Below are 26,691 nucleotides of genomic sequence, written 5' to 3' on the forward strand. Positions count from 1 at the left end.
GTAGCTGGTCATATATAGAACACCCAAATTTAAAAACTAGCTTGCTGTCTTGCTTATTTGAAAGGGAAATTCCCAGAATAATATGTATGTTATCTGTGCCCTCTGTGATACATGGCCAAGATTTATTAATGCATTTATTTTGAAAGGAGACACTCTTTGAACTGCTTCCCATAAAAAAACTGTGTTTACCTCTATGAATTTATACAAAACAGATGGAAATAATTCCAATTAATAAGCAAGCTGGCATTTTGGGATATAAAATCCAGAAACTTTGAGGTATGCACAAATTTACAAATATTTTCATTAGCGGGAAGTAACCATGTGTGATATTTTATGAGATGATAGATCTAATAGCTTAAATGTAAACAGATACATTTTGCCTAAAAATAACAATTCAAAATGCATCTACTCACAACATGTTAGGGAAAATTTGTGAAACATTTTAAGTATATAGTAAAAGCAGAAACCTCTTTATCATGAAAGCAGTTGGGAAGTGAAGTTAAAACCTTTGATTACATAAAACACTCACACCTGTATTATTATTATTTTTTAAGTAAAATGAAACTGTAAATCCCAAAAGGGTACAAATTACATATAACTGAATAGTAGTGCACACTGATGTGATATGAATGATAATTGTAAATTGTGGCTACACAGTTCAAAGGCTATCCCTACAAGAGGGCAAATACTGAGAACTGTTGTATATTTCAAACAGGCTGAGGTCTCTCCAAAAGAAAAATGAAAAAGGTACATACAAGCTTAGGCACACTTTCTTGAAAGTAAGTGCCATGGTCCTTATGTATAGGGGTCAAGCTACAAGGGCTGATTCCTAGATGCAAATCATGTGCTTGGCCACATGGGAAGGCTTTTGTGTGAAGCAATTACTCCACTACGGTTCTGTTTATCTCATCCACACCACTATATGAACTGTATGAATAGTAGGAAGTGCACACAGAGCTGCTTCACACAATTTGCTTGCCATGTAAAACTGCATGTATGTAATTGCATATCATGCAGCAACCGAACTGGAAATTGCATGTCACCATGTATGTGGCAGGGGGCTAGAAAGCAAAATAATAAAGCATATTTTAAAAAGTATTTTGCTCCAGAAAGCATGACCCGTTTGTCACTCGCTGTATTCTCATCCTCCGTACAAAGCCTGCAGAACAAGGCTTAATCCGCTATTAAGCTGTGATACAAGTCTATTTCTAGTCTTTTCTCAACCATCACCAACAGAAGAGGTTGGGTGGTCTTCTAAGAAGCTCCTAGAGGGAGTGTGGTCCTTCCAGCTTTAATACTGAAAATGTACAAGTAAAAATGAATTTCTTGCTAATATCGGCTTCCATGTCTGAAAAAACTCAAAATGGTGTCACACATACTTAACATATCTGAATAAATATTTACAATATAAATACAGATTTAAGCCTGACACAGGCAGAACGGCATGTCACACAGTCTTCCTTCTCTTGTGCCTCAGCTGTGGACATAACCACATTAGAGAGCTACTGTTTCCATGGCTACTGGCTGTATGCAACACATTACTGTCTATGTCCTTTTGTTTCTCAGCTCTATCCCTTTCCTCCTGCATGCACTTTGCGTCCACGTCACGGGCGACAGCTGATCTTTCCCTGGAGATACTCCTTTCCCTGAATCTTGCAAAGGGAGAGACCATTCTTTTCCTGGGCTTATACTGAAGCTCTGCCTTGTCTCTGGCATCCTCACTTTGCCTCTTTTCAGCACTGACTGATATTTCTGCTGTCCTGCCAGTCATCTGCTGGATTTTCTTTTGCAAATAAGCCCCACCTATTCCGTAGCTGCGCTGTCCACTGTTCTTGTTGCTTGCTTCGCTTGCAAGAGATGAGGACGAGCCAGAGAGGTTGATCTGGCTGCAGTGATCAGACCTCTGGGGATTACCAGCTACAAAGAAAGGAACACGCAAAGTAAATAACACACTGGCAGTAAAAGAAACACTCTTCTTGTTTTTTAATCTACGTAATGTTACACTTGGATGCAGCACAAAAGGAAACATAAGCTGCAGTTAAGTAAAGTGGGGAAAATGATGTGCCTGTTTAATTAGTTAGAGAACAAGTAATCTAATTTTAGCTCTGCAATGAGATGTTAACAAATACAAAACAGGGCAGAGGCCACTTTTATCAAAACAAGGTTGTTCTTAAAGAAAACAACAACCCCTGAATGCGTATCCAACAACTGAAATCAAAGGAGACAAAGCAATCCTCATGGAGTCACATCAAAGTTAATGAAAGTAGCATGCTTATGTAGAAGAATTCTAGCAGGAGTAACTTTTGGCAATCCAACAAGAATAATCAAATATATATATTTAAAAAAATGACAGACATGGTTCTTTGAATTACTGTATATGAACCAGCCTGGACCCTGCAACCCAGACCTGGGCCTTGTGATCACCATCTGAGGCCCCTCTTCATTTGCCCCCTCCACAAGAGGTGTAGAGGGTGGCGACACTGTGCCTTTTCTGTGGTGGCTCCCAGCTTGTGGAATGCTCTCCCCAGGGAGGCTCACCTGGCGCCTTTGTTACATATCTTTAGGCACCAGGCAGAAATATTCCTCTTCTCACAGGCCTTTGGCTAATTAAACAATCTATGGCCTTTTAAATAGTATATTGAATCAACACACATAAAAACACATTGTCCTACTTATAGCGGTCCCATCTCCCCCCGCCCCCTAGCTTTTCCTGATCCATAACATCAGATTATGTTCGTGATCCCCTGAATTTTTGTTTTATTTATTTTATACACTTTTACATGTTTTCATACAGCTGTTCTACTTGTTTTAGGTTGCATTTATAATTACATTATTTTTATATTTTATACCAATTAAGAGATTTGTAAAATATTAAGTGGTTTATAAATGCCTTTCAATAAATGAAATATAATAATATCCAATGTTAAAAACTTTCCTGAAAGGTTTCAGGCACAATGGTCTTTTCCATGAACACATGAATTTTCTTTTCATTTCCCCAGTGAATAAGTTATGCCTTTTGTGAATACCCAAAGTCCATCTTTTGAGTTTACTGAGGAAAGGAAAGACAGATCCTGAGAAGAAAACGAAAATATAGTTAAGCTGAGACATGTTAAGACTAAACTTGTGCCTACTCCTACCTTTGCGTGGGGAGTCCTGAGGAGAAGCAGGAGGACTGGAATGCAAAGAAGATGCCATAGATATATTGTCTTCTGCTTGTTTTTTACTGTTTGTTTCCTCAGACAAACTCATTGACTTCTGAGGAGAACCTGCACCTATGAGAGCAATCACAAAACAAGACAAGCTTATACACACAATTCAAACTGAAGAGTTCCTACAAAAGCATCTTTTATGGTCCAAAGGCAACTGAACTATGACCAAAATTATTCCTGGACTCCTTTGTGAAGGTTACTTTGTTGGAAGACAACTTTTAAAAGCCAGCCATGTTCAGCAGGCCCTCAAGTTATGTTGGGAGATGTTCATATATATATAAAACACACTGACTTATACTGTCCCCAAACCTCAAAACAGAATTTTGAATCACCCCATTCTTGTTTACATGAATTTGATAAAAGTTGCAAGACAGTTAGCAGAAACAATTCACATTCTCAGTGTCCCTTTCCATGAAATGCAGGAGATTTGGAAACATTTGGTATGGCTTAATTTGTCTTTATGGAAAATTTGACTTCTCAAATCTCTATACAAATGTTATTTAATATATTTTTCAAGAAGTAATATTCTCAAAGGAATATACAAACTACTTATCAACCATACAATAAAATACATTTTAAAACCATAAAAATATATCTTAACAATATTTCAAAACTTAGTAATACTAGTCCTGGATAATATAACATTATCAAAATCAGGCTAAAATTAAGGATTTTGTTTGAAAAATTTAAACATATCCAATCTGCTGCTGAAACTGTAGGGTTTTATAATCTAGTATAGTGAAATATATGCTAGGATATGACTATATCAAAATGGAAATGAAACTGACATGCCGTAAGTATAGCTTAACATTAGCCGTGCAAAACCTTCTATCTGCCCATTTTATATAGTAATTTGATTTAAGAAGTGAATCCTGTAGATAAATACTCACTAAAAGTCACATGGTCCTTTGCTGGTGCTTTTTTCCTAATGGGATACAAGTTAACAGCTGGAACCTGAAGGACTTGACTCATTCTGTTTTGCTGATGTAGATGAACTTTTGTAGTTTGGCCAACAGATCTCAGTGGCATGGGAGACATTTCTACAGCTTTTCCACCTCGTCTTTCACTTAGATTTTTCGTCACTGACATGGTGAAAAAGAGAAGTCATTTTTTTTTCTATAATCTGTTGCAATATTAATAAAAACCACAATTAAAATGGAATGTGTATTGAAACACTAGATGGCAAGCTGGTATTTTTGTATCCATAGCGAAATCTGTAAGGATTCTTATCCACTTGTTCTTTAGAAAGGTACCCCAGTGTTCCACTAGGTGGCACACTTAACTCATAGAATAAGCTATACTACTTCAATTTCATTATCTGAAGATGCTCATCTATGTTGTAGCCTCATCTGCTGCTACTTCTGCACCCAGCACAAAAATGGTGCAACACATTACAGCTCTGACCTGTTTTGCAAGGTGAAATCATGCAGGATTTGTGACTATCTCTCCCCCCCCCCAAAAAAAAGCCCTTAAAAATGGAGAGAATCTGCTTTATGAATCAGCACTAAATGTTTTTGGTAGCTACCGTATTTTTCGCCCCATAAGACGCACTTTTTCCCCTCCAAAAATGAAGGGGAAATGTGCCTGCGTCTTATGGGGCGAATGCAGGCTTTCGCTGAAGCCTGGAGAGCGAGGGGGGTCGGTGCGCACCGACCCCTCTCGCTCTCCAGGCTTCAGGAAGCTCTGCGCAACCCTCGGGAGACCGGCTCCGAGGGTTGTGCAGAGCTGCCTGCAATCCCGGGTCTACGCCGCCATCCCGAGCGGTGCGCTAAGTCCTGCCCCGCTCGGGATGGCGGCACAGAGCTGCCTGCCGTCGCGGGACTGCAGGCGGGTCTACACCGCCATCCCGAGCGGTGCGCTAAGTCCCGCCCCGCTCGGGATGGCGGCACAGAGCTGCCTGCCGTCGCGGGACTGCAGGCGGGTCTACGCCGCCATCCCGAGCGGTGCGCTAAGTCCTGCCCCGCTCGGGATGGCGGCACAGAGCTGCCTGCCCTCCCGGGACTGCAGGCGGGTCTACGCCGCCATCCCGAGTGGTGCGCTAAGTCCTGCCCCGCTCGGGATGGCGGCACAGAGCTGCCTGCCTTCGCGGGACTGCAGGCGGGTCTACGCCGCCATCCCGAGCGGTGCGCTAAGTCCTGCCCCGCTCGGGATGGCGGCACAGAGCTGCCTGCCTTCGCGGGACTGCAGGCGGGTCTACGCCGCCATCCCGAGCGGTGCGCTAAGTCCTGCCCCGCTCGGGATGGCGGCACAGAGCTGCCTGCCGTCGCGGGACTGCAGGCGGGTCTACGCCGCCATCCCGAGCGGTGCGCTAAGTCCTGCCCCGCTCGGGATGGCGGCACAGAGCTGCCTGCCTTCGCGGGACTGCAGGCGGGTCTACGCCATCATCCCGAGCGGTGCGCTAAGTCCTGCCCCGCTCGGGATGGCGGCACAGAGCTGCCTGCCCTCCCGGGACTGCAGGCGGGTCTACGCCGCCATCCCGAGTGGTGCGCTAAGTCCTGCCCCGCTCGGGATGGCGGCACAGAGCTGCCTGCCTTCGCGGGACTGCAGGCGGGTCTACGCCGCCATCCCGAGCGGTGCGCTAAGTCCTGCCCCACTCGGGATGGCGGCACAGAGCTGCCTGCCCTCCCGGGACTGCAGGCGGGTCTACGCCGCCATCCCGAGCGGTGCGCTAAGTCCTGCCCCGCTCGGGATGGCGGGGCAGAGCTGCCTGCCCTCCCGGGACTGCAGGCGGGTCTACGCCGCCATCCCGAGCGGTGCGCTAAGTCCTGCCCCGCTCGGGATGGCAGGGCAGAGCTGCCTGCCCTCCCGGGACTGGTGCACTTCTCCCCATCGCCAGCCCCACAAGCTCGGGGGACAGCGGGGAGGCAGAGCGTGCCTTCCCTCTGTTCCCCGACCTGGTTCTTCCAGCCCCGCACCTGGGGGGGGGGGGGAAATAAAATTTTTTTTCTTTATTTCCCCCCCAAAAAACTAGGTGCGTCTTATGGGCTGGAGCGTCTTATGGGGCGTAAAATACGGTAAGTGTTATGCATTTCCACTGTGTTATGCATTTCCAGAGGGCAGGTTTTCTAAACAGCTAAAATAACTGTTTATATATGAAACCCTGTTCCTGATTTCATAAGGAAAGTAAACTTCTGTTTCAATGAGGGAAACATGCTTCCGTTAAGTTCAATGAAATATGTGCATTTGGTACTCTCCAACAGGATATACAGCTGAAAACCTCTACTGGAAAATAACTTCATGATGCTTGCCTTTTACCATCTGCGCACAATTAAATCACCTCTGAAGTTAAATAGCAAACAGCGCATTCAAACTTTATCTTTACATTTCTGTTAATTTACTGTCAGAGAAGATACAACATTTTGAGATGAAGCACAGAAGCATTTGTATACCTCTGTCTCAGACTACCCATCCAAAAATTCAGAGCACTCCAGATCAGAAAACTCTCAGCAGCCAGGAAGGCAAAAAACTGGCACTAAGAAACTTTAATTCAGTAAGCTAAATCCCAGCAAAAATAGGAAGTAGAGAGCAAGGGTTGGGAGCCAACATTGGCAGGACCCTCTTGCTCTCCCAAGGACACTGTCCACAACTCTGCTGCACTTTTTGCTCTCTCAGATCTGGCAAATCCCTGGCACACCTGTGAGCAGTCACAATAGCTCCTGGCCCAGTACTGCATGTTTTGTAGTATGCACCTCTCTGACAGGGAGCTGCTGTGAATACTCGAGCCACTTGCAGCACTACTGGTGGTTGATGAATGGCAGCTCATGAAATCTTCAGGGATATATCTGGAGTTGGCTAGGGTTCAGCTTAATGGTTTTGTGCATGTTGTGGGTGAAGAAGGGATGAAGAACAAATAAATTTAGTTACAGTGATGATGAAGATTACTACAAAATATTGAAACTTCCAGGACTGCTTACAGTTAAAAACAAAAATAAAACAATTGAACAACTAATAATTGAAAAAGCAGCAGAGTCTAGGAAGATCAGCAGCATAGGAATGGAACTAAAAGTACTGGGGAAAACATGGTCTTGTGGTGTTAGAAAATGTAACATTCAGTACTAGGAGAATTCCATAAGCAGTGTGCCATCACTGAAAAAGCACCTTCCTGGTTACCACCCGACAAACTGCCAAAGGCAGTTGCAATTTTTATAACCACTGTGCCAGGCAGAACAGTTTGTCATCCCCCTACGGACAATTTTGGGCCAAGGCTGATGAAGAGAAACTTGCCCAAGGTCACCTAGGGAACTTTTCCAAACTGGGAAGCCTAGCGAAAAGGAAGTTGCGAGGGAATGTCAGAAGAGTCAAATATCGCCAGAAAACTTGGAGGTTATTAAAAACCACAATAATAGAAGCTTAGGTATATTTACTGCAGATCACAAAAGGTGCCAGCAAATTTCATGAGAACATTAGTGTGGTTAATGAGCATGATCAGGTGCAAGAAGGCTTCTTTCAGAAAACGAAAGTCTTCCCAAATGGTAAGAACAAAAAGGCACACAAACACCCAGACACAAAAAAAATGCAAACAGGGTGAGGATTGTTTACAACAGTCTTCCCCAATCTGGTGCCCTTCAGATGTTGACTATTAATTACGATTGATTGCCAAAATTTAAATAACCTTAATAGTGCATTATATTTTGGAGTCTGTCTTAAGACGTTCGTTATTTCCTGAATAGCACAGGTCAGAGGTCTGTTTATAAACTCTTCCTCTGCAACAACCTCTGTTAATAGCCAAGGCATTCAAAAAGTGTCAGACCATCATGGCATATCACTCTCCTCTCTACTATTTTCTCATTTCCCAATGAAATAATTTCTTTACTTATGTCTTTCTAACTATTTGTCTGTGATAATATTTTATCCTTTCATTTTCTTATCACTTACACTAGGCTTACCAATACCATTTCTTAATTCTGTAAAGTGCTAACTTGGCAAAAAAAAAAATGCAACATAGTATGGGATTTTTTGGCAGGCTAGTGATAGGTGCATAGATTAACAACTGAAGGTCAATGGTAAGACCTATAATTTCAAGTTTGTGCAAACTCAGTCAAAACGTAAATTGACAAGATGCCAAATATTCATCAAGGGTTTTGAGGTTGTTGTGCTTTTGCAGTATCTGCTTTTAAATATATATTTAGCCTGCATTAAAACTATGCTTAAGAGAAAGCCCATAGAAATGCACATAATTATGTAACCATAGAAAATTAAGTCTAAAGAATGACACAAACATTCTTCCTAACTAACACCACAGACTGTTCAAGCTCAATTGCCTTCCTAAAAGTTTGCTTTACTTACAAGTGCTATACGCAGGTTCACACTGAAGAGACATTATCTGGAACTTTTCTTCATCCGTTTCCACATTCAGATTGGAGAGGTATTGTTTGACTTTCCTGGCCATCTGAGCGTCCTCATACAATTTTTTTGCATTTAGAAGGGAGCTGCGCCGGGCACGTTTTTTGTGTGCGCCTCCTTGAACGTCCAACATGTTTGAGTTTGTGCTGCCCTGACTTAGTGATCTGCAAGAGAAGACACCAGGTAGATAAGCTGCAGCCACTTTAGTAGTGAGGAACCAAAGCAACAGACACCGAAGCACAAATACTCTTCCATTAAAAGCGCATGCTGATGTCAAGTTTAAAAAAAGGAGATGAATAGTGTTAACACAACATTTGTTCTAAAGCGATTTGCAAGACTACTGAGTTAATATGTCCAGAAGAGAATTATAAAACAAAAAGTGTGCAATGATCAGGAGCCAGGAAAATTTCTATGAAAGCTCCTCCTAACAGATGTAACTAAGACTCTTCAGACTTACACTGGAAACCCCAATACTGTGTTTGGGACAGAAGATAAATTTCTTAACAGTTCTGAATTCGGTGTTAACGCAATTTGGTCTCAGAAGATTAGAGCATGAGCAAAATGATGGTTGAAATAGCCCTCTCTTCTCTCTCTCTGAGCTGTTCAAAAGCTTGCAAAATTGGAGGGGAAATGTTTGCAGTAAAACAAAAATCATAGTTCCATTGTATTAATAACTTCTGGTAGCAATACTTTGCATAGGGGTAGGTGAGCTTCATTATTTTTACCATATTCCAAAAACTGGAATATCTTGTATTTATCAGAAGACAGCAATATGTTCTCTGATAAACAAGGTGAGTCTGCCAAGAGAGATTAATGTAAGACTTTGCTGGGAGCTGCTATAATTTACTATTCTGCTTCTGAAATGGGAGCAACAACGACGGCTGTGATCAAGAGATTTGTGTGTGGAAGACCCAGGCACACTGCTAGATGTTTTTCTTTATGTTTTTATTCCAGCAGTCACTCTCTGAATAGCAGACTGCATTTTGAAGCACAGCAGTTCAGTGCGGAGGGAAACTGCTGGACAGGACGTGGAAACAATGTCACCCAGCTGCATGCATAAGGTGGACTCTTTGAATAGTGATCAGCGCCTGGAGAATTGGAACCTGGGATTCTAAAGATGATTATCTCCCGTGAAGACATGCAGTCTTCAACAACAACAACTATTACAAAATCCTTCTCATCACACCTGTAACAAAATTACTACCTTTGGACAGAAACAAACTTTACTCTCATTGAACAAAGTGCCTTAATAGTTAAATGGAAAATAAGACTGATTGTCTTTAAAAGTGTGTGCCTTCCAAACTTGCAATTTTCTCCTGTTTTATTGTGAGACAGGAACGATAATTTGTTTGTGGCCATTTAAACAATTCTAGGCATTATGCACTTAAACTGTGAGAGCTCCGATTCCTTCCATAATCTGTCCCTGAGCCATCTAACAAGCAGTCACAATGATCTGGAGAACTAGACAAATACCTTCCAATTCAGTACAGAGAACTATTGCTGCTGGGGAAGAAGCAAGTAAGATACCTCAGTTGGAGGGAGCTGTTGTTTTTTAATTATTGTCATGAAAGAGTCTGAATTTGAAAAATTATGCGTCAATAAAAGCAGCATGTTCTATAATACCAAATAGGAAGTAATCAGAAAGAAAGTAGAGACATATTTACAAGCTGACACAGATATAAAAACTCCATATTCGTGAGGCCCAGAGATCTTCTGAGGAAGATACGCAGATCTAACGTTCTTTGGCTTTACTGTTGAGTCAGTAAAGCAAAAACCGGGACAACAAAATGGAAAATGAGAGAACTTAAGTGAGTGTTTGGGTAAATTTCCAGAGATCCCTAGACTGAATAATAGAAAAGGAGAAAGATTTAGGGCCTCTGTATCACACCGCAACAGGAACAGGAAGGGGAAAGGAAGTGATGGAGGATTTCTAGTAAACAAAGCAGGGAGAAGCTGTGAAGACAATGAGGAAATGGATGGTGAGGGAAAGAACTTGTGAAATTTCTGGTTTTATCTTGGGAAAGCTTCTGACAAGTATAATCTAGTATATCAAGTAAGAAAGAACCTGCTTTTCCAATGGAAGCTACTAAAAATTCCATGTATATTCAGGCTTCTTCCCTGTCAGGGATTTTGCAGTTTTAATAACTTTGAGAGTATGTTTCCATTTCAAGGATGATCTAATTCCAGTATATGTCTCAAAAAGTACTTTGAACTGCAGGCTAATTGTATATACATATTCTGACTGAATGACATTTGGTACAAAAGTACTGCTATAGCAAAACAAGGTGGACCACCAATTTTTTATGAAACAAATTTTAAACTGTTAAACAAATTAGCTCAATATTTCAACAGGGGACACAGCCAAACAGAAAATGCTTTGAAATACATAAGCTTAACAACAGAAGCAGCAAGATTTCAAACAGCAATAAACATTAGAATATGAGTTCTGAGAAGTAGAAATGATATCGAAAGAACAAGGGACACACTTGTCAAATAATACATATAAAGAAACAACAGGTTTAGATAACACATATTCACAACAGAATGAAGACTGATCACTGACTTGTTGACATCAGAGCAGCAACAGGCTCAGAATGTTGTACAGATTTAACATGGGAAAGTTTCGTAACTATAAACATTCACAAACCACAAGATGGAAATACAAGTTATGTAACCTGGTGACTTTGGTTTGTTATACACCATGCTTTTGGTGTGTTTTTAAATCTTACTAACTTAAACATTTAAGTATCCTTTTTATTAAAGCATCATATTAACTCATGTTCCTTTAATTTTCCCAAGTAAAAGTTTAAATGCACGCTATACAAGAAGGAAATGTATTTTTGTTCTTTACTGTCATCTGAATATGGAAAATCAAGAAGAGTGTTGGCTAAACTTTGGCCCACCAGCTACTGCTGCAGAACCCTGATCCCTGATTCCCATGATATCTGACTATAGACAGTATTGGCTATGGCTGATGGGAGCTGAAGTCCAACAATATCTGGAGGGTCAGGGGTTTCCCACCACTGATCTAGAAAAAATATCTATTCTTTGCCCTTCCCCCAATATTAACAATTGAAATCTCAATTTTGTCCATCCCAGAAATCAAAACTGAGTTTTTGGAATGTTATAAAAGGGGAATAATTTCAAGTTCTTCTCTGCAGATTCCATATCTCAGGAATATGATCTCATTTAGTTACTGTTAAGTTTCCCCCTCTTTAGTAATAAGACAATGGAAAATTACTATCAAGACAGCATAGAAAACCATACACACATAATCACTCTGATCCAGTGCTATGGTCTGGGCACAGAAGTGCCAATATACCCATATATAGCTTAACTACTTGGAATGACTTCATATTCATTTAAACAGAAGCAGTCATTAAATGTGTGATACGCTGTGTGAATAGATTGGTCCTCTGGATTTAAATTAACATGGACCCCATGAAACCCCAATATCAAAATGCATGCAAAACTTTGGACTGGAGCAATTAGGTCTAACTGCCCAATAGCAGGAGCCTATGCATGTGTGCACACCTAAGTAGCTTATTCATGCTGGCTGAAATTTTAGGCTGCATTATAGTGATCATCTTGGTCCCTTGCATACATTCAAGGAATGACCAGCACTTCCAATAAAATGTGAAAAGAAAAGACACTATAATTATGAAGCAGGGGCTTATAAATTTTGCCTTAATAAGGAGACAGTGATTCAAGGTCCTCCATCCAGAATTGGAGCCATGTGTTGCCAAGACGCAAGAGAACACTATTGTGTTACGGTAGCAAACAGGCCATAATATACTCTATATTATTTATTTTATTCCAACAATTTGAAATGAAAACCACTTAATCACAGTCATCTCTAAGTGGTGTACAGGAGACCCAATACAGTAAGACTAAAAATGAATTAAAATGATAAAATCAGAATTCAATTAAAAAGTATGCTTGAATTTTTTAAAAAGTCTTTTGTGGGTGCCAGAAGTTCAATAGGTAGGTAGTGGGCTTGTCTGACCTCAACTAGCAGAGGGTTTTATGAAATTGGGCCCACAGTACTGAATGCATACTTCTTGGGGATCTGAGCCATGCAATTTGAGCAATGGGAAACCAGTAACAGTGACTCCCCCAAAGACCTCCAGCAGACATGGAAGGGGTCTAGCAGACCCTGCGGCTTCCCAGTCACAAGTTGCTAAGGGCCTTGTACGTTAATACAAGAACCTTGAACGTGGCCTGGTGGCATCATTATCAGTCTAGCCATAGTATCCTGGAATAGCTGGAACCTCTGGACCAGACCCAAGGGTAGCCCCACATAGAAAGCATTGCAGTAATCAAGATTTGAGATTGTCAAAGCATTAATTTAGGGTCCAATTGGACACAGTAAACATGTGGGGATATAGCAAGTAAGCTGTGTTACTTATTGAAAAGACAAAGAAACTGAAGCTCTTCTGTTTAACCAAATCCATGCAGACAAGAAGTAGAAAGGAGAAACCATTAAGTGGATTACTCATCTCAAGGATTTGGTGTTTGTAAGATTGTTCCATCAAAATGGGGATTTGGTTGCTGTGTTCTAGTCATATGAATTTAGAACAGGACTTCCAGAAGACTTGCTGGAATTCCTGTGGGTGTCAGCAGGTCCTCTTCTGCAGTTGTGATGGCTGGACTGGTTGGCAATTCAGCCTACATTGGGGTGGTTAAACTGTGGCCCTCCAGATATTAACAGATGACAGCTACCATGACCCCTAACCTTTGGTCATACTGGTTGGAGCTGATAGAAGTTGGAGTCCAACAATATCTGGAGGAACTCAAGTTAACCACGCCTTTCTGACACAGAGGTCTCTAGTGCCAATGAGCACTGAGTAATAACAGGATGCATGACTTCCAGAGAGATTGTGTCCAGAGTTTTGGGGACTGAGCCCTCTGTCAAAGGACTCTTCACTGGAGATCCATTCCTGGTACGCAGACTGCATGGATGTCTCTAGGTGCTGATGACAGAACTTTGTGGCTTCCAGGATCCTTCATACAAGTGGCTATCAAGCTGTTTCCCCTTCTTTTACAGCCCAAGGTAGTGACATTTTCAAGCACATAGCTGGATTTTCTAAGTAAATCTATGATTTAGAACCATGGAATGCCTCCATGGTAGGGGCAGGGGAAGTTGGACATTCTTTAATAGACGTTTAATGCCAAAGTTTTAAAGTTATGTTAACCTCAAGTGAAAAGGATAAGCTCACTATGATTTTGTTTTGTAAGAACAATAGAAAAGCCCTCCCCACCCATGAGTGCATTCAGGTTTGTTAAGAATCCATGTTATCGTCATGGGCCTGTTTTTCCTTAATTTTGGGAATAGTTAGAAACAACTGTTGCAGAGTTAATAAAATGCATGCTATTGTTCAGATGCATGCATTAATGAGGATGCAGCATGTTAAAATTGGCATAACTTTTTTTGAGTCTTAGTTGCATTAATCTCTACACTTACCCCAAACTCCTCCACCTCTTCTTCCTGTAAGCAAGAGCCATATACAATGAAGCATGTATTTAAAAAGAAAAGCAAAGGGGGGAAATCACAGTTGAGAGTCAGAAAGGAAGAGGATGTAGACAGGAAAAGAGAGAAATGAAAATTTCAATTAAGTAAAACAATTCTCTAAACAGTGACACACATTTTTCAGTGGAATAGAGACAGAATTTGTTACTATGTGCAGTGAATACACAAGCACAGAGAACCAAAGGGTTGGGAGTTTAAAAGACCATGGATTTTGAAGGAAACCTCCACTTAGGTTGGCATGTGCTGTTTTTCACACATCACTCACTCCCTACAACCTGATCTCAAGGACAGTACAAATTAATGATCTATTGTATCCTGGCACTGATCATATTACAACTGAATTTTTAATAAGAAGTTCCATTTTACTGGGTTACATTTTCAATGCCAATGATTACTCTGAATTGCCTAACCTCTTTGACTTAAGATATTCCTGTGTTTTTCCTATTATGATACTTTATCCTGGGTGAGATGGAAAGAGCCCTAAGCTAAAAACTTCATATATTGAAATACTGTACGCCAAATGTTATTTAAAAACTTTTGTAAACCTTCACTTAAGCATTGCAATCAGCATTAATCTACATTTGTTTCATATTCACTTTCCCATGATAAATGTTAACAAACAATGAAATTAAACAAAAAACAAACATGTGAACATACACATATTGTTTCCACCACACAAGAACACCTCCCTGCACCCAAATTTCCATTTTAAATGCCATACCTTTGTCTGAACATTACTGCAGGATCCATATTAGCAGAAGTCATTCTGATGACTTGACGAATCTCTTTGGCAATCATTCTGAGCTTCTCGAAATTTACCAAGCCATCCACCCTTGAATCATTTCCTATACAATTAAAATATGTGCAAGAAAACCTTAAGAGGGTTCACAACACTTCAGAGACTGACATGTTATTTCTCTCATATATCACAAGCCACCATCAGATGTCAAAGGTCTCAAATTCAAGTGTCGTTAAAACCACAAGAAGATGTAAGGTAGAGTATGGATGCCAGTCAAAATGCTAACTTTACCCTCACTCAGTTGTTTTTATAGTGGCAGCTGTCAGCAGAAAGAAAATGTTACAATTGGACTGTGTTCGCTTTGATTTTCCAATGATAAAAGGGTCGCGAAACTGATAGCAACAAGGTTATTGCCCTTTAAAAATTGGTTCTACCTCTTAATTTAGGGTGGAAAGAATTCATCTTCAACAGTTTTCAGTTCTTTCAGACACAGGAGCCAATGCTAAGCCAAATATGGGTATATACTGTTAATTTTTTACTGTTAATTTTCATTTTTCTCAGCTTTTTTGAGAGTTAGGGTGGCAGATGTAGGGAGGCAGGGCCCCTATACTGCAATAGCTATATAAAGTGGGGATATAAAGTGGGGATTTTGACATGTGTAGCTTGTTGATCGGGGTGATGTTGTACCTGCTGAATTTCCTTCTTCACTGCATAGTCAAACATCTGATGTTATAATGACATCAGGTGACTGTCAAGGTTAATATGTGGGTGAGGGAGGGGTCCAGTTTGCTAATGTGTTTCCCACACAGAATGTGCTGGTGAAGCAGGATGTGACGGGAAAGTTTGTTTTGCTGGACAGTTCGGTAGGTTGGGATAGAGGTTGGAGAATAGGGTGGGAGAGAGGGAGTGACAGGAGAGAAAGTTGGTTCTGGGTAGAAACATCCACTCTAAGGAATATATCAAAAGCTAGAGAAAGGAGTTTCTGAGCTTAGTGTGAAGGACAGTGTATGGTGTCCTGTAAGAGTAATTAGGCCAGGAATTAACTGGGAGGCTGAGGTTGAGCCAGAAGAAGTAGAAGCCGTGAGAATACAGTCTACTTAGGACTCATTCCAGTCAGGAGGGGAAAGATTCTTCTACAAAAAGAGAATATTCCCAAACCAGTTAAGAGGGGTGTGGTGATCCTTTGGGTCTGTTACTTGGAGTACCTCAGGAGTAGGGTTGTCAAAGGGGTGTGTAAATGACAGAAAACACCACCTTGTTTAAGAACCAAAGTATTAAGTGGCAACAGCTGTGCAACAACTGAGAAAGAACTGAGTGAAATAGCATTATAATCTGAAGTATCCTATGTTTTACCCATTTTGTGTCATAAACTTCCTTTGTTAAATAAAAGCTCTCTTGTTTATTTGATCAAATCCTGCCTGACACTCCAAATTATTAATTTTTTCCTCACACAAGTCCCCCACAAGATAATCTGGGGTAGTTTGTAGGAATTGGTAGAATTAGTGTTCTGTGAGGTGGGTGCATTATATTTAAGTGAGGGCGAGCCCGACGGCACCAGGGGGGAAAGTGCCATTGCGCCGTCGCAAAGGACCCAGCAGGACTGAACTTGCTGCTCACCAGCTGACATGAGTGATGTCAGCTGTTTGACACATGGGCATGGTTTAAGCAAAAGGGCATTATGGGCAAATATTGACCCACAACTGAAGGTTTCCCACCCCTGAATTCAATCAAACGCATCTACCCACCACCATTCTCTGTATTTACTTTGCTACCATCTGGTTTTAAATTGTCATGACCAAGAACCTGACATCTCTCACATTAATAACATGCTGTCAATCGGTGTTATGTTCGCTTGGCCAAGGTTTCAGTGACTCCTAGAGGACAGATTCTGTTGGATGCTTGCTACTAGAAATAATCAGCATTATAAGCCAATAAAAAATAAGGAATTGCGGGCATTGTGTCTCATGAGGCTCTATAATAATAAACCTACCTAGACTCTGAGATCATCAAGATCATCATCTGAGGCCCTTCTTCATTTGCCTCCTCCAAGAGACGTCCAGGGGTGGCAACATGAGAATGGGACTTTTCTGCAGTGGTTCCCCATTTGTGAAATGCTCTCCCTCTGCTTACAGTTTTCTATGTGCACCATAGTATATTTAATCTTAGCCCTAATCATGTCCTCTTTGGCAGCAAACCTCAGATCCCTTGGCGCAAACCAATGAAGTATTAATATGCAATTTAATAAGCTGGCTCATTACTTCTCTGTGGCATTACCTTCATGCATAAATGTAATATCCTTCTTGACAACAGGAAAAAGTGGAATAATTGGAGGCTGCATGCTCTGACTGCTAAGGATGTTGCGATACTTTGCCATGTTTCTAGATGGATCAAAAAGGTCTTGAAGATCTCGTAGGTGCTTTTCATACTTGCTTGGTAACTTTTCCCATGTACCCCTAAGTCGGGCTACTGGTGCCAGATTAAGACCACTGCAAGAAATAACTCTCACATTACCAGTTATCAAATAAAAACAAATTCATACACCCTATTCAAAAGAGGATGCTCCTGACCCACATTAATATCCCAGGCTATAGAAGGGAGCCTCCTCCAAACCATAAACAAAAATATTGTGATACAAATGAAATAGTGTGGATAAAAGAATGCTTTCTGAAGTGAAGGTTTCCATGAGGTTGGGTACAAAGTATGCTAGCTTGTCCACATGAAAAATGAGTTGCCTGATTATCTGGAACCTGGTTAATAAATTTTATCAATAATATTATATTCCTGCAATTAAAGATGTTATTGTACATTTAACTAAAATGTATGGAGTCCATGTCTATAAACAACACATTTCCACCTAATAACCCCAAAGAGTCATAAGTACATTCTTTTTCAGTAAACTTCTGTCAGTATGTTATGACATTAAGGCTATGATCAGGCACTTCATTTTAATTCTAGTTTTCTACTTCTCTGCTATCTATCAAAAGAGAATAACCTACCTTATAACAGCAAACATAGAGTTGAAATTCTTGCACTCTCGACAATGGAGAGCAATTTTTATGAAATGTTTTACGATCTTCATCCTTTTAAGCTGGTTTGGCTCTGATAAAATTTCTGTGGCAACCCAAAATGTCTCTTGATTCATAACATCCTCAAACTGCTTTAGATTAGCATTCCCCGTTTTAGATTCAAGTTTATATAGTTCATCAATATATTCAGTAGGTTCAATGTTCCGAAATAACTCAAAGTCTCTCATTGATAGCTGGGTAGCTACCTCAATGGTGCTCAGCTGTAAAAGGGAAATCTGGCTCTCTCTAAGCAATTCTTGAGCATCTTCATCTGAGCATAGAGTCTCAGTTTCCATATTATTTTTCAAGTAATACCTAAAAAGCATTGTTAGAGAAACAAACATTAAATGTCTTTTAATACAAATTCAGAAAAGGAGCAACATAGCTAAACATAGCTTCCCTGCAGTAGCAGAGGGCCTTCTTGCACCTCCCTGCGGCAACAGAGTGTGCCACCCTACCTCCCCGCCATGGTGGAGGGTGTGCCACGCTTCCCCGCAGCAGCAGAGGGCCTTGACAAGGCTCCCTGCAGTGGTGGAGGGCCTTAAAATATAAGGAATTCAGTAGGGCTTGCTTGTGAGTAGACACACATTCACTTGCACTGCTTGCCAAAAAACACCCTCCCCATCGTTCCCACATAGTACCCAAACTCCCATTTCAGCATAAAGGTAGCCAGCTAAATCTTCTCCCCTCCATTACCCCCACACACACATACACAGAGAGAAGGGCCCCCAAAAGCTCTCATCCTAGCAATCGTTCCCTTTTTATCAAAGTGAAGGAGGGAGGGCAAGCAAGCAAAAAAGATAGTCTCCTTGAAATAATAATAAAAAAAACCTTCCATTTTAATATGGATGAAAGCTATTTAGGGGAAACCAACAAACATAAACACCACCAGAAAATAAAAATAAAAACTCTTTCCCCCATTTTTTCCCTGGCAGGGGTGAGTGTGAGGGAAGAAAGAAGTGCTTTCTATTTCTTTGTTTGTGTTCTTTGTTTACTTTGCCGCTGGATCTTTGATTTTCTAGCTGTGTGAGGTTCATCCTGAATTGTTAGTAGGCTCTGCATAAGTAGCTGAACTGGTAAGAAGACAATAAGCCTTCACACAAACCAGCAAACACTTTCAGTTTCACCAATATATTTCCACTTAAAGAGTTTGCTGGTTTGTGCGAGAGCTTATTGTCATTTCTTATTGGTTAGGAGGGAGGAGGGAGAGAACAAACAAAGGAGACAAGCTGCCTGCAATTTATCTGAAAACTATCTGTACGGGATGCGGGTGGCACTGTGAGTTAAACCACAGAGCCTAGGACTTGCCAATCAGAAGGTCGGCGGTTCGAATCCCCGCAATGAGGTGAGCTCCCGTTGCTTGGTCCCTGCTCCTGCCAACCTAGCAGTTCGAAAGCACTTCAAAGTGCAAGTAGATAAATAGGTACCACTCTGGCGGGAAGGTAAACGGCATTTCCGTGCGCTGCTCTGGTTTGCCAGAAGCGGCTTAGTCATGCTGGCCACATTACCCAGAAATTGTACGCCGGCTCCCTCGGCCAATAAAGCGAGATGAGCGCCGCAACCCCAGAGTCGGTCACAACTGGACCTAACGGTCAGGGGTCCCTTTACCTTTTATCTGTAAAGTATTGGTTCAGCTGGGCTACACCCTGGGAAGCTGTTAAGTTCCATCTTTTGTTCACCGGTATATTGCCTTGTTGAAACACTTATCACAATGTTATTTCAATACCGGTATTCAACAATATGGCGATTTATCACACAGCCTTAGCAGGGATTAAAACCCTGGTCTCTCAACACTAATCCAACCGCTATACACAGGCTCTTCTAACATTAGAGAAAGTAAATGTAGTGTTATGCTCATTGGAAGAGAGTCCTCTTTTTATTTTATTTTTCTACCATTTTCTTACTTCTGTGCTTTACTTAAAGATGCAAGCATACCTACCTTCCATTCAGCTGAATCCGATCGGCTAACTTTGAGAACTGATCAGGAAGCCTTCTCTGTTTGATAACTCCTTCGGGACTCACAGAAACCTCACAGAGAGAATAGGTCTCTGAGCCTCCTGTCAAATTGAATTCGTGGACTGCATGGCTTACGACTTCTTTTGCTGTAGTGTCTTTGCTTATGATAATGTAACAGCTCTGTTGATCGGCTTTGAAAACTCTTATAACCTGATCTGGAATGTCTAGGTTAAAAAAATTAGAAGTATACAATTATTCCCTTAAAATGGTGTTTAGTTTTTAAATATATATATATATAGCTTTGTTTTCTGTCACAATAAATGGCTGATTCATGTAAGCATATGTGTACTATTGTTTGCTCAGCAAAAGCAATGAAAATTTACACTGCATGTATCTTTAAAAAAATATATTATTTCTTTCTACAGCCACAAATTTATTTTTAAGGTTTTGATTCTCCCTGTGCCCACTGACCAAATAGGTAGCTCTTTGTTCTGGACCTTCAGCGTTACATAGAAAATAACTGCACTTGACGATTGATGTGGATTATGACAAGTAGTAAGTGTATCATAAATCAATGAGGCTCTAAGCTTCAAGTTTAGTTTATTGATTCATTTTTCTTATAGACAATTTACTCTTTGTGAAGCTGAATTGGTTTGGAAAATTCAGCTGATGGGGTGCAGAGTGCTATATAATTTAAATGACCACGTGCTTCTTTTCTTCATGTTGCCCTGTATCACCAAAGTCAATTAAAAAACTTATAAAATGGGCTTTTCAGAACAGAGCCAGATGTGACTCAATGTCAGACAGATCTGATTTTGACATGCAGATAAAACATGGCTCGTGGTGCAGGTGGTGGTAGAGAACCACATATGTAGAATCCCTGTTCTTGGAAAAACAAAACTAGCATAGCAAGAGAAGACAAAGACAACTCTCTTCTCTTTCCAAGAGCAAAAAGTTTTTATTATTATTATTATTATTATTATTATTATTATTATTATTATTATTATTATTATTATTACATAGGACAAGCTGTCGTCAACCTGGTACCCTTCAACTGTTTTAGACTACAACTCCTATCAACTGAGGATGATAGGAGTTGTAGTCCACAAAATCTGGAGGACAATAGGCTGGCAAAGGTTGGCATAGGGCAACATTGAAATCTGCTATCTTCCACCTGCAATCTGAAATGGTACAGTATGGGAAAGACTCAACCACATGTTTTGGCTGCATGTCTGAATCAGACAGTTACACAAGTAATTAGTTCCGAACAGCTGGCATTCAAATTTGCTATAAAAGCACAAGCCCTATAAATTCACCCTCTTTCTCTCTCCTGTTTGAAGCGTTCAACAAAAGCAGTACAGTGGTGCCTCGCAAGACGAAATTAATCCGTTCCGCGAGTCTCTTCGTCTTGCGGTTTTTTCGTCTTGCGAAGCACGGCTATTAGCGGCTTAGCGGCTATTAGCGGCTTAGCGGCTATTAACGGCTTAGCGGCTTTAAGAAAAAGGAAACAAACTCGCAAGAACTCGCAAGACGTTTCGTCTTGCGAAGCAAGCCCATAGGGAAATTCGTCTTGCGGAACGACTCAAAAAACGGAAAACTCTTTCGTCTTGCGAGGCATTCGTCTTGCGAGGTACCACTGTATTTCTGAATCATTCTAATGATTTGAACTCAGTAGTATTTATATCCAAGAAAGCATGTATAGGATTGTGCTATAATTGTACTTTCAGCACCCTAAAACTACCCTACTATAAGATAGCAAGTCCTGTAACCTTTTGCAACTGCCCCCCTCCAAATCAACAAAACAAAACACCAAGGCTGAAGAACAGGAGTATAACTGCTACACCTTCTTCATTCCAAAGATACCTTAGAAGGTGTAATTTTGGGTCTCCTCGGTCCTAGTCCGGCAATCTTACCACTAAGTCACAATGGCTGTAATGGAGTTATTTCTATCAATCCTAACAGCAAAGATAGCATGGACAGGCATGGAGAACTATTTTCAAAAAATCTGCAACAGTCACCCTTCCTCCGCACAATTTTTGCACCTCCATGTAGGCCACGTACTTCATGTACTTTTGGTACTCCACTGAATTAATCTCTGTCCTGCATAGATGCATTTCTCAAAACGTGACTGTCATGACAAGGTAGGTATTTTATAGGAAAGTGCCATTATATTTATGAGAAACTTTAGGAACAAAAGTCAGCCATCTCTAACCCTCAAAGGAGCAATAATTTAGAGTATGTTGCAAGCTAATACTTGCACAGCGATCAAAGAATTATTACATAGTCTGACTCACACATATGTTGAAAGATTAGACACTGAAGGATTATAGACACTGAAACAAAACAGGTTCAGCTATACTTCTGAAAAATGGCTTCACCACTTTGACTGTTTAAAAAATGTTACTATTTAAAGTAGAATTTCAAAAATACATTTTTTTAAAAAATAACACATTATAAAATCATCAGGTTGCCAGTGATTGGAATACTTACAGTAAAAACCAACCGCTGCAGGATAAAAAGAAGGGGGGAAAGTCAGGATCCAGACTTTACACTGACATCATTAGTCACACACTGTATATGTGTGGATATGAAAACAAGTTACTTTGATTTTCCTCTTATTAAAAACTGTATACCAATAATCTGATTCCTTGTTACATCTGAGAAATATTAGCTAATCACAGCTAACATAATTGAAAAGAAATCTCTTCAAGTGTAAACAGAAGTTGCTACATAAACTGTTACATAAACATAAAGTTATGCCACAATGTGTTGTCAGAGTGCATAATTAAGCTAAAAATGTGATCTGGGTATAAAAACAAAGAAAAGCTTTTCTTGTTTTGTTTCTAAGAGGCCTAGGTGTGATTTAGATTACTGCAGTGAAAAGATGTGACAGTAGAAGACGCACACTAAGTTTTGTAAAGAGATTGACACAGTAAGGAACGAAGAGGTGTTTAGGTCAGCAATGATCATGGGTCAATAGCGTCTGGATATGCACACTGCCAATTAATTAACTTTGGTAGGTGGAATCCAGCTGATATTTCTCTACTGACAGAAAGTACTATTGGTACCTATCTGAAGAGCGGTTTCCCACTGGCACTACAAGGTCATCAGGCTGGGCAACATCTCCCCCTGGTAGTTGAAGGCAGGACAAAACTTTTGGGAAGCACTCCTATAATCCAGTTTATGGACTTTTACAAAAGGTAAATTTGGTGGCTTCCTCAATAGCACCTCATTTGTGTCAGAAAAGGTATCTCTGGGATGATATACATGCTGGCAGCATAAAAGGTTTGGGGGCGTAGTCTTCCATTTTCTTTAAACACTTCAAACGGTATATGGCTAAAAATGTAGTAGCTATGAAAGCATGATGATAAATGCATTAACTTGCCCCATTAGAAACAAATCTGTACTGTGTAAAGCACTAATGAGCAGAGGAAGCCTCTGTGAATATAGAAACCTATTGTTTTCTTCTTTGTTCTTTTCATTTATTCTTTTAACACTGCTAGACACGTATCTAGAATAATCTGGCAAACCCAAATTGTATAGATGTGTCAGGATGACATAGCAGGGCTGTGTGGTGGAGCCATCGTCCCAACAGTGGCATTGCTTTTGCTGCTTACAGGAACAGTGTAGAGGAGGGGCAGGGTAGTGATGAGGTTGGGGCTACGTAGGTGTTTAGATGGGAATGCTGGATTTTGTGCACCCACAGAACCCTCCCTGCTGCCCTGCCCTTACTGCTGTTCCACCCCAACCCATACTGGTAAGAAGCAGCAACAACAACACAGCTTTCAGAAGGCTGGCTCCAAAATACTAACCCAGCAGTTCCTGAGGTGTGCATCAGAGTCACAAATTCTGGCAACTGCATTTAACTTGCCTCCATAAGTAGCCAACCACGTATTGGATTGTCAATGCTGATTTACAAAAACATGGTGGGAAACGTAGTGAATAACAACCGAGGGTCTTTTTACCTGAAGGGTTAGAAAAATCCAACATGCTGGTTGTAGGCTGCAAGAGATCAGGACTGCTGGACGAGAGCGTGCCAGGAATAGGCATAATTGCCAAACTGTGTCTGCATTGCCTTGTCCCCACAATGCTGTCGTCCTGTGACTGGCTTACACTACCATCACTGCAAGGAAGTTTTAGAAGGTGTCAGTGTTTAAATGAAACAAAAGCATAGTTATTCTACACAAATGAAGCAAAACAAGGTATAATTTTCACTAACAATGGAAGCATGAGATCTTAAATAATAACCTGCTCTTCTTGTTGTTTACAGGCTGCTGTGTCTCTAAGGCTCAAGGTAAAACTGAACTGCTTACCGAAACCTCCTTTCAGAGTATGCACTGCACATCCATAGATTTAAGAGTGCAGGGCTGCTAATGCAGAAGGTTCTGTATCTTGGAAGCAGTTACAGCACTTGTAGCCTGCTAACACTTCTCTTTCTCTGCAGCATCTGATTATCTGATGCATATTACCTCATGAAGGTCAAGAAGATGGCTATACTGTTGGTTTGTGTTTCTCCTATGCAGACTGATGAGCTTCAGGGCCTTGGTCTGTCCTTTACTGGCCTCCTGTTTTGCTTTTTCAGGAAGAGAATAATATCTGAAGTCCTCTCATCTCACAAGGAACTCCTTGTAAAAGGGGAGGGTGCCTTTTGGCCCACTGTGTTCTGTTTGGCTCATTTCCATAATAAGGAAATTCACTGGCAGAGGACAGATTCTCTCGTAAGTTCTTCACTGCCTTCACAAGGCTCTGGAGAATCAATAGACTTCAGAGTGAATATCAGAATTTTGCAATATGGCACCTATTCCACCAGCTCTGCTGAGAGACTGGCTTACTTTAGTCTTCCTTAGTGATGGACTGAATGGGGAACAATAACCTGAGGCTGAATCCTGATAAGATGGATGTGCTGTGAGTGAGTGGTTCCTGTGTCTTTAAAAAAGATGCAAGGCCTGTTCTGAGAGGGACTGCACTCTCAAAACAGGTTCATAACCTGGGAATACTCCTGGACTCGTTAGAGATCTCACTAGAGTCTCAAGTTGTTTCTTTGGTTAGGATTGCTTATGCTGAGTTTAGGCTGATTTATCAGCTATGACCATCCTGGGATTGATAGAGTTGTCCATGATCTGCCTTCTGTGCATATAATGTGATATATATGGGGCTATCCTTGAAGATGGTTTAGAGGCTGCAACTAGTACAGAATGAAATTGCTAAGCTGGTAAGTGGGGCAGCCTGATGGGACCATAGGTCTTGAGTCCTGAAGCTGCTGGCTGCCAGTGAGCTACTGGGCCTAATTCAATGTATAAGTATTAGCATACAAAACCCTAAGTGGATTAGAAACCAGGTTCCTAAAAGAGCATCTTCTCCTATATCACCCACCTCAGACTATACCATCAGCAGGTGAGACTTTGTTGGTGCCCATTGGGGACTGCCCAGTTGGCAGTGACCCATGACAAGTCCTCTGCAGTGGTTTCCACCCATCTGCAGAATGCCCTCTCTGATGAGGTGCATCTGTCCCCCTCATTATTATTTTCAAGTTTTTAAGTTTTATCTTTAGGAATTTTTTAATTAAAAAACAATGAATCATAATAACAACACGGTAACAGTAGCAACATGAGAGCAGTGAGTACAAAAGTAAAAGATAAGTTGTGTTCAGCACAGGTTAGTCTCAGTAATCATATTCTGAAAGGTCCAGTTTCAGCTAAGATGTTTTTAATGATATTGTAAGTAACGTGTTTGGTGACCTGGGCTCCTTTGGGAGGAAGAATGTGACATATATTGACTAAATTAATTAAATAAATAAAAACTGAAAGACCATAACAAAAGTCAATATTGCTCTGCATAAGGGGAAGTATATGCATATTCCCATACGTGTGACTACACAGACACAAGAGAAAAAAACTATCTCATAATTAAACTTCACAATAATACAACTGAGGTTTTAGACTTACTTTTTTTGGTACAAAAAGGTGCCAAAACCAAGGTCAATACATGGGATGTGCTACCAGGTAATAAAAGTATGTTTCCAGTAGGGACAAGTGAGTCTTTCATCCTATTTCTGCCTGTTTATTATTATTATTATTCTGTCAGTCACAATCCATTAATAGAGCAATGGAAAATAACTGAGGTCAAGAAACACCAAGCCACAGAGAGTAACTATTCACAGACTGATGTGCAAAAAGCTATAGAGAATGACTGCTGTGAGAAAAACTGTAGGTCTTAGCACTGTCTGTAACTTTCTCTAGAAGCTCTATCTGACTCTCTAGTAGTAGACTACTTCTTTTGAAACACAGAATGCTTATTTAAATTGGTTTACAAAATGTTCCAGATACTAACAAAAAATAACAAGGAATAATGCAAGTAATAAAATTAGATGGTTGGGAATTGTCCTAGACAAGAAAGACAAAAGGGGGAATGATGAAGGGATGCACAATCTAGTTCACAAATCAGCAATCTTCTTAATATTATTGTTAGTGGGATTTCAACATGTCTAGCAAACTAAACTCCAACTATTCCTGGGCGTGCTAGAGGACAGGTTAGCTGACTAAGCTGTTGGTCACTTTAGATGAAGAAACACTAGGTTTGATTTGCTGTGCACACACCCCTTGGAGGCACAGCCAAAGAGGCCAAATAATGGACATACCGTATTTTTTGCCCCATAGGACACACTTTTTCCCCTCCAAAAATGAAGGGGAAATGTGTGTGTGTCCTATGGGGCGAGTGCAGGCTTTCGCTGAAGCCTGGAGAGCGAGAGGGGTCAGTGCGCACCGACCCCTCTCCCTCTCCAGGCTTCAGGAAGCTATCCACAAGCCGTGGGAGCCCGCGCCGGGTTCCCATGGCTTGCGGAGAGTTGCC

At 40.9% G+C, this 26,691-nt stretch overlaps 1 protein-coding gene across 8 annotated transcripts in view; it reads right to left on the minus strand.

The window, feature by feature from the left end:
* RAPGEF6 (Rap guanine nucleotide exchange factor 6) overlaps nt 1-26,691 on the minus strand; it is a 139,235-nt gene that overhangs the window by 19,824 nt on the left and 92,720 nt on the right. For 4 of the 8 annotated variants that reach the window (XM_081185477.1, XM_081185473.1, XM_081185478.1 and 1 more), the window contains 11 exons: nt 23,808-23,965; nt 22,333-22,347; nt 19,826-20,066; nt 17,818-18,201; nt 17,096-17,307; nt 14,804-14,927; nt 14,017-14,040; nt 8,496-8,716; nt 4,100-4,291; nt 3,138-3,272; nt 1,804-1,917 (listed from right to left, as the gene is read on the minus strand). In XM_081185477.1, coding sequence (XP_081041603.1) covers nt 1,804-1,917; nt 3,138-3,272; nt 4,100-4,291; nt 8,496-8,716; nt 14,017-14,040; nt 14,804-14,927; nt 17,096-17,307; nt 17,818-18,201; nt 19,826-20,066; nt 22,333-22,347; nt 23,808-23,965 — 1,820 coding nt within the window. Of the gene's footprint in view, nt 1-454; nt 1,918-3,137; nt 3,273-4,099; nt 4,292-8,495; nt 8,717-14,016; nt 14,041-14,803; nt 14,928-17,095; nt 17,308-17,817; nt 18,202-19,825; nt 20,067-22,332; nt 22,348-23,807; nt 23,966-26,691 lie in introns of those variants that run through there. The other 4 variants (XM_081185474.1, XM_081185475.1, XM_081185476.1 and 1 more) reach the window with 4 other exon arrangements.

The sequence above is a fragment of the Podarcis bocagei genome (genome assembly GCF_964188305.1).
Source record: "Podarcis bocagei genome assembly, chromosome: 2".
Lineage (NCBI taxonomy): Eukaryota > Metazoa > Chordata > Lepidosauria > Squamata > Lacertidae > Podarcis > Podarcis bocagei.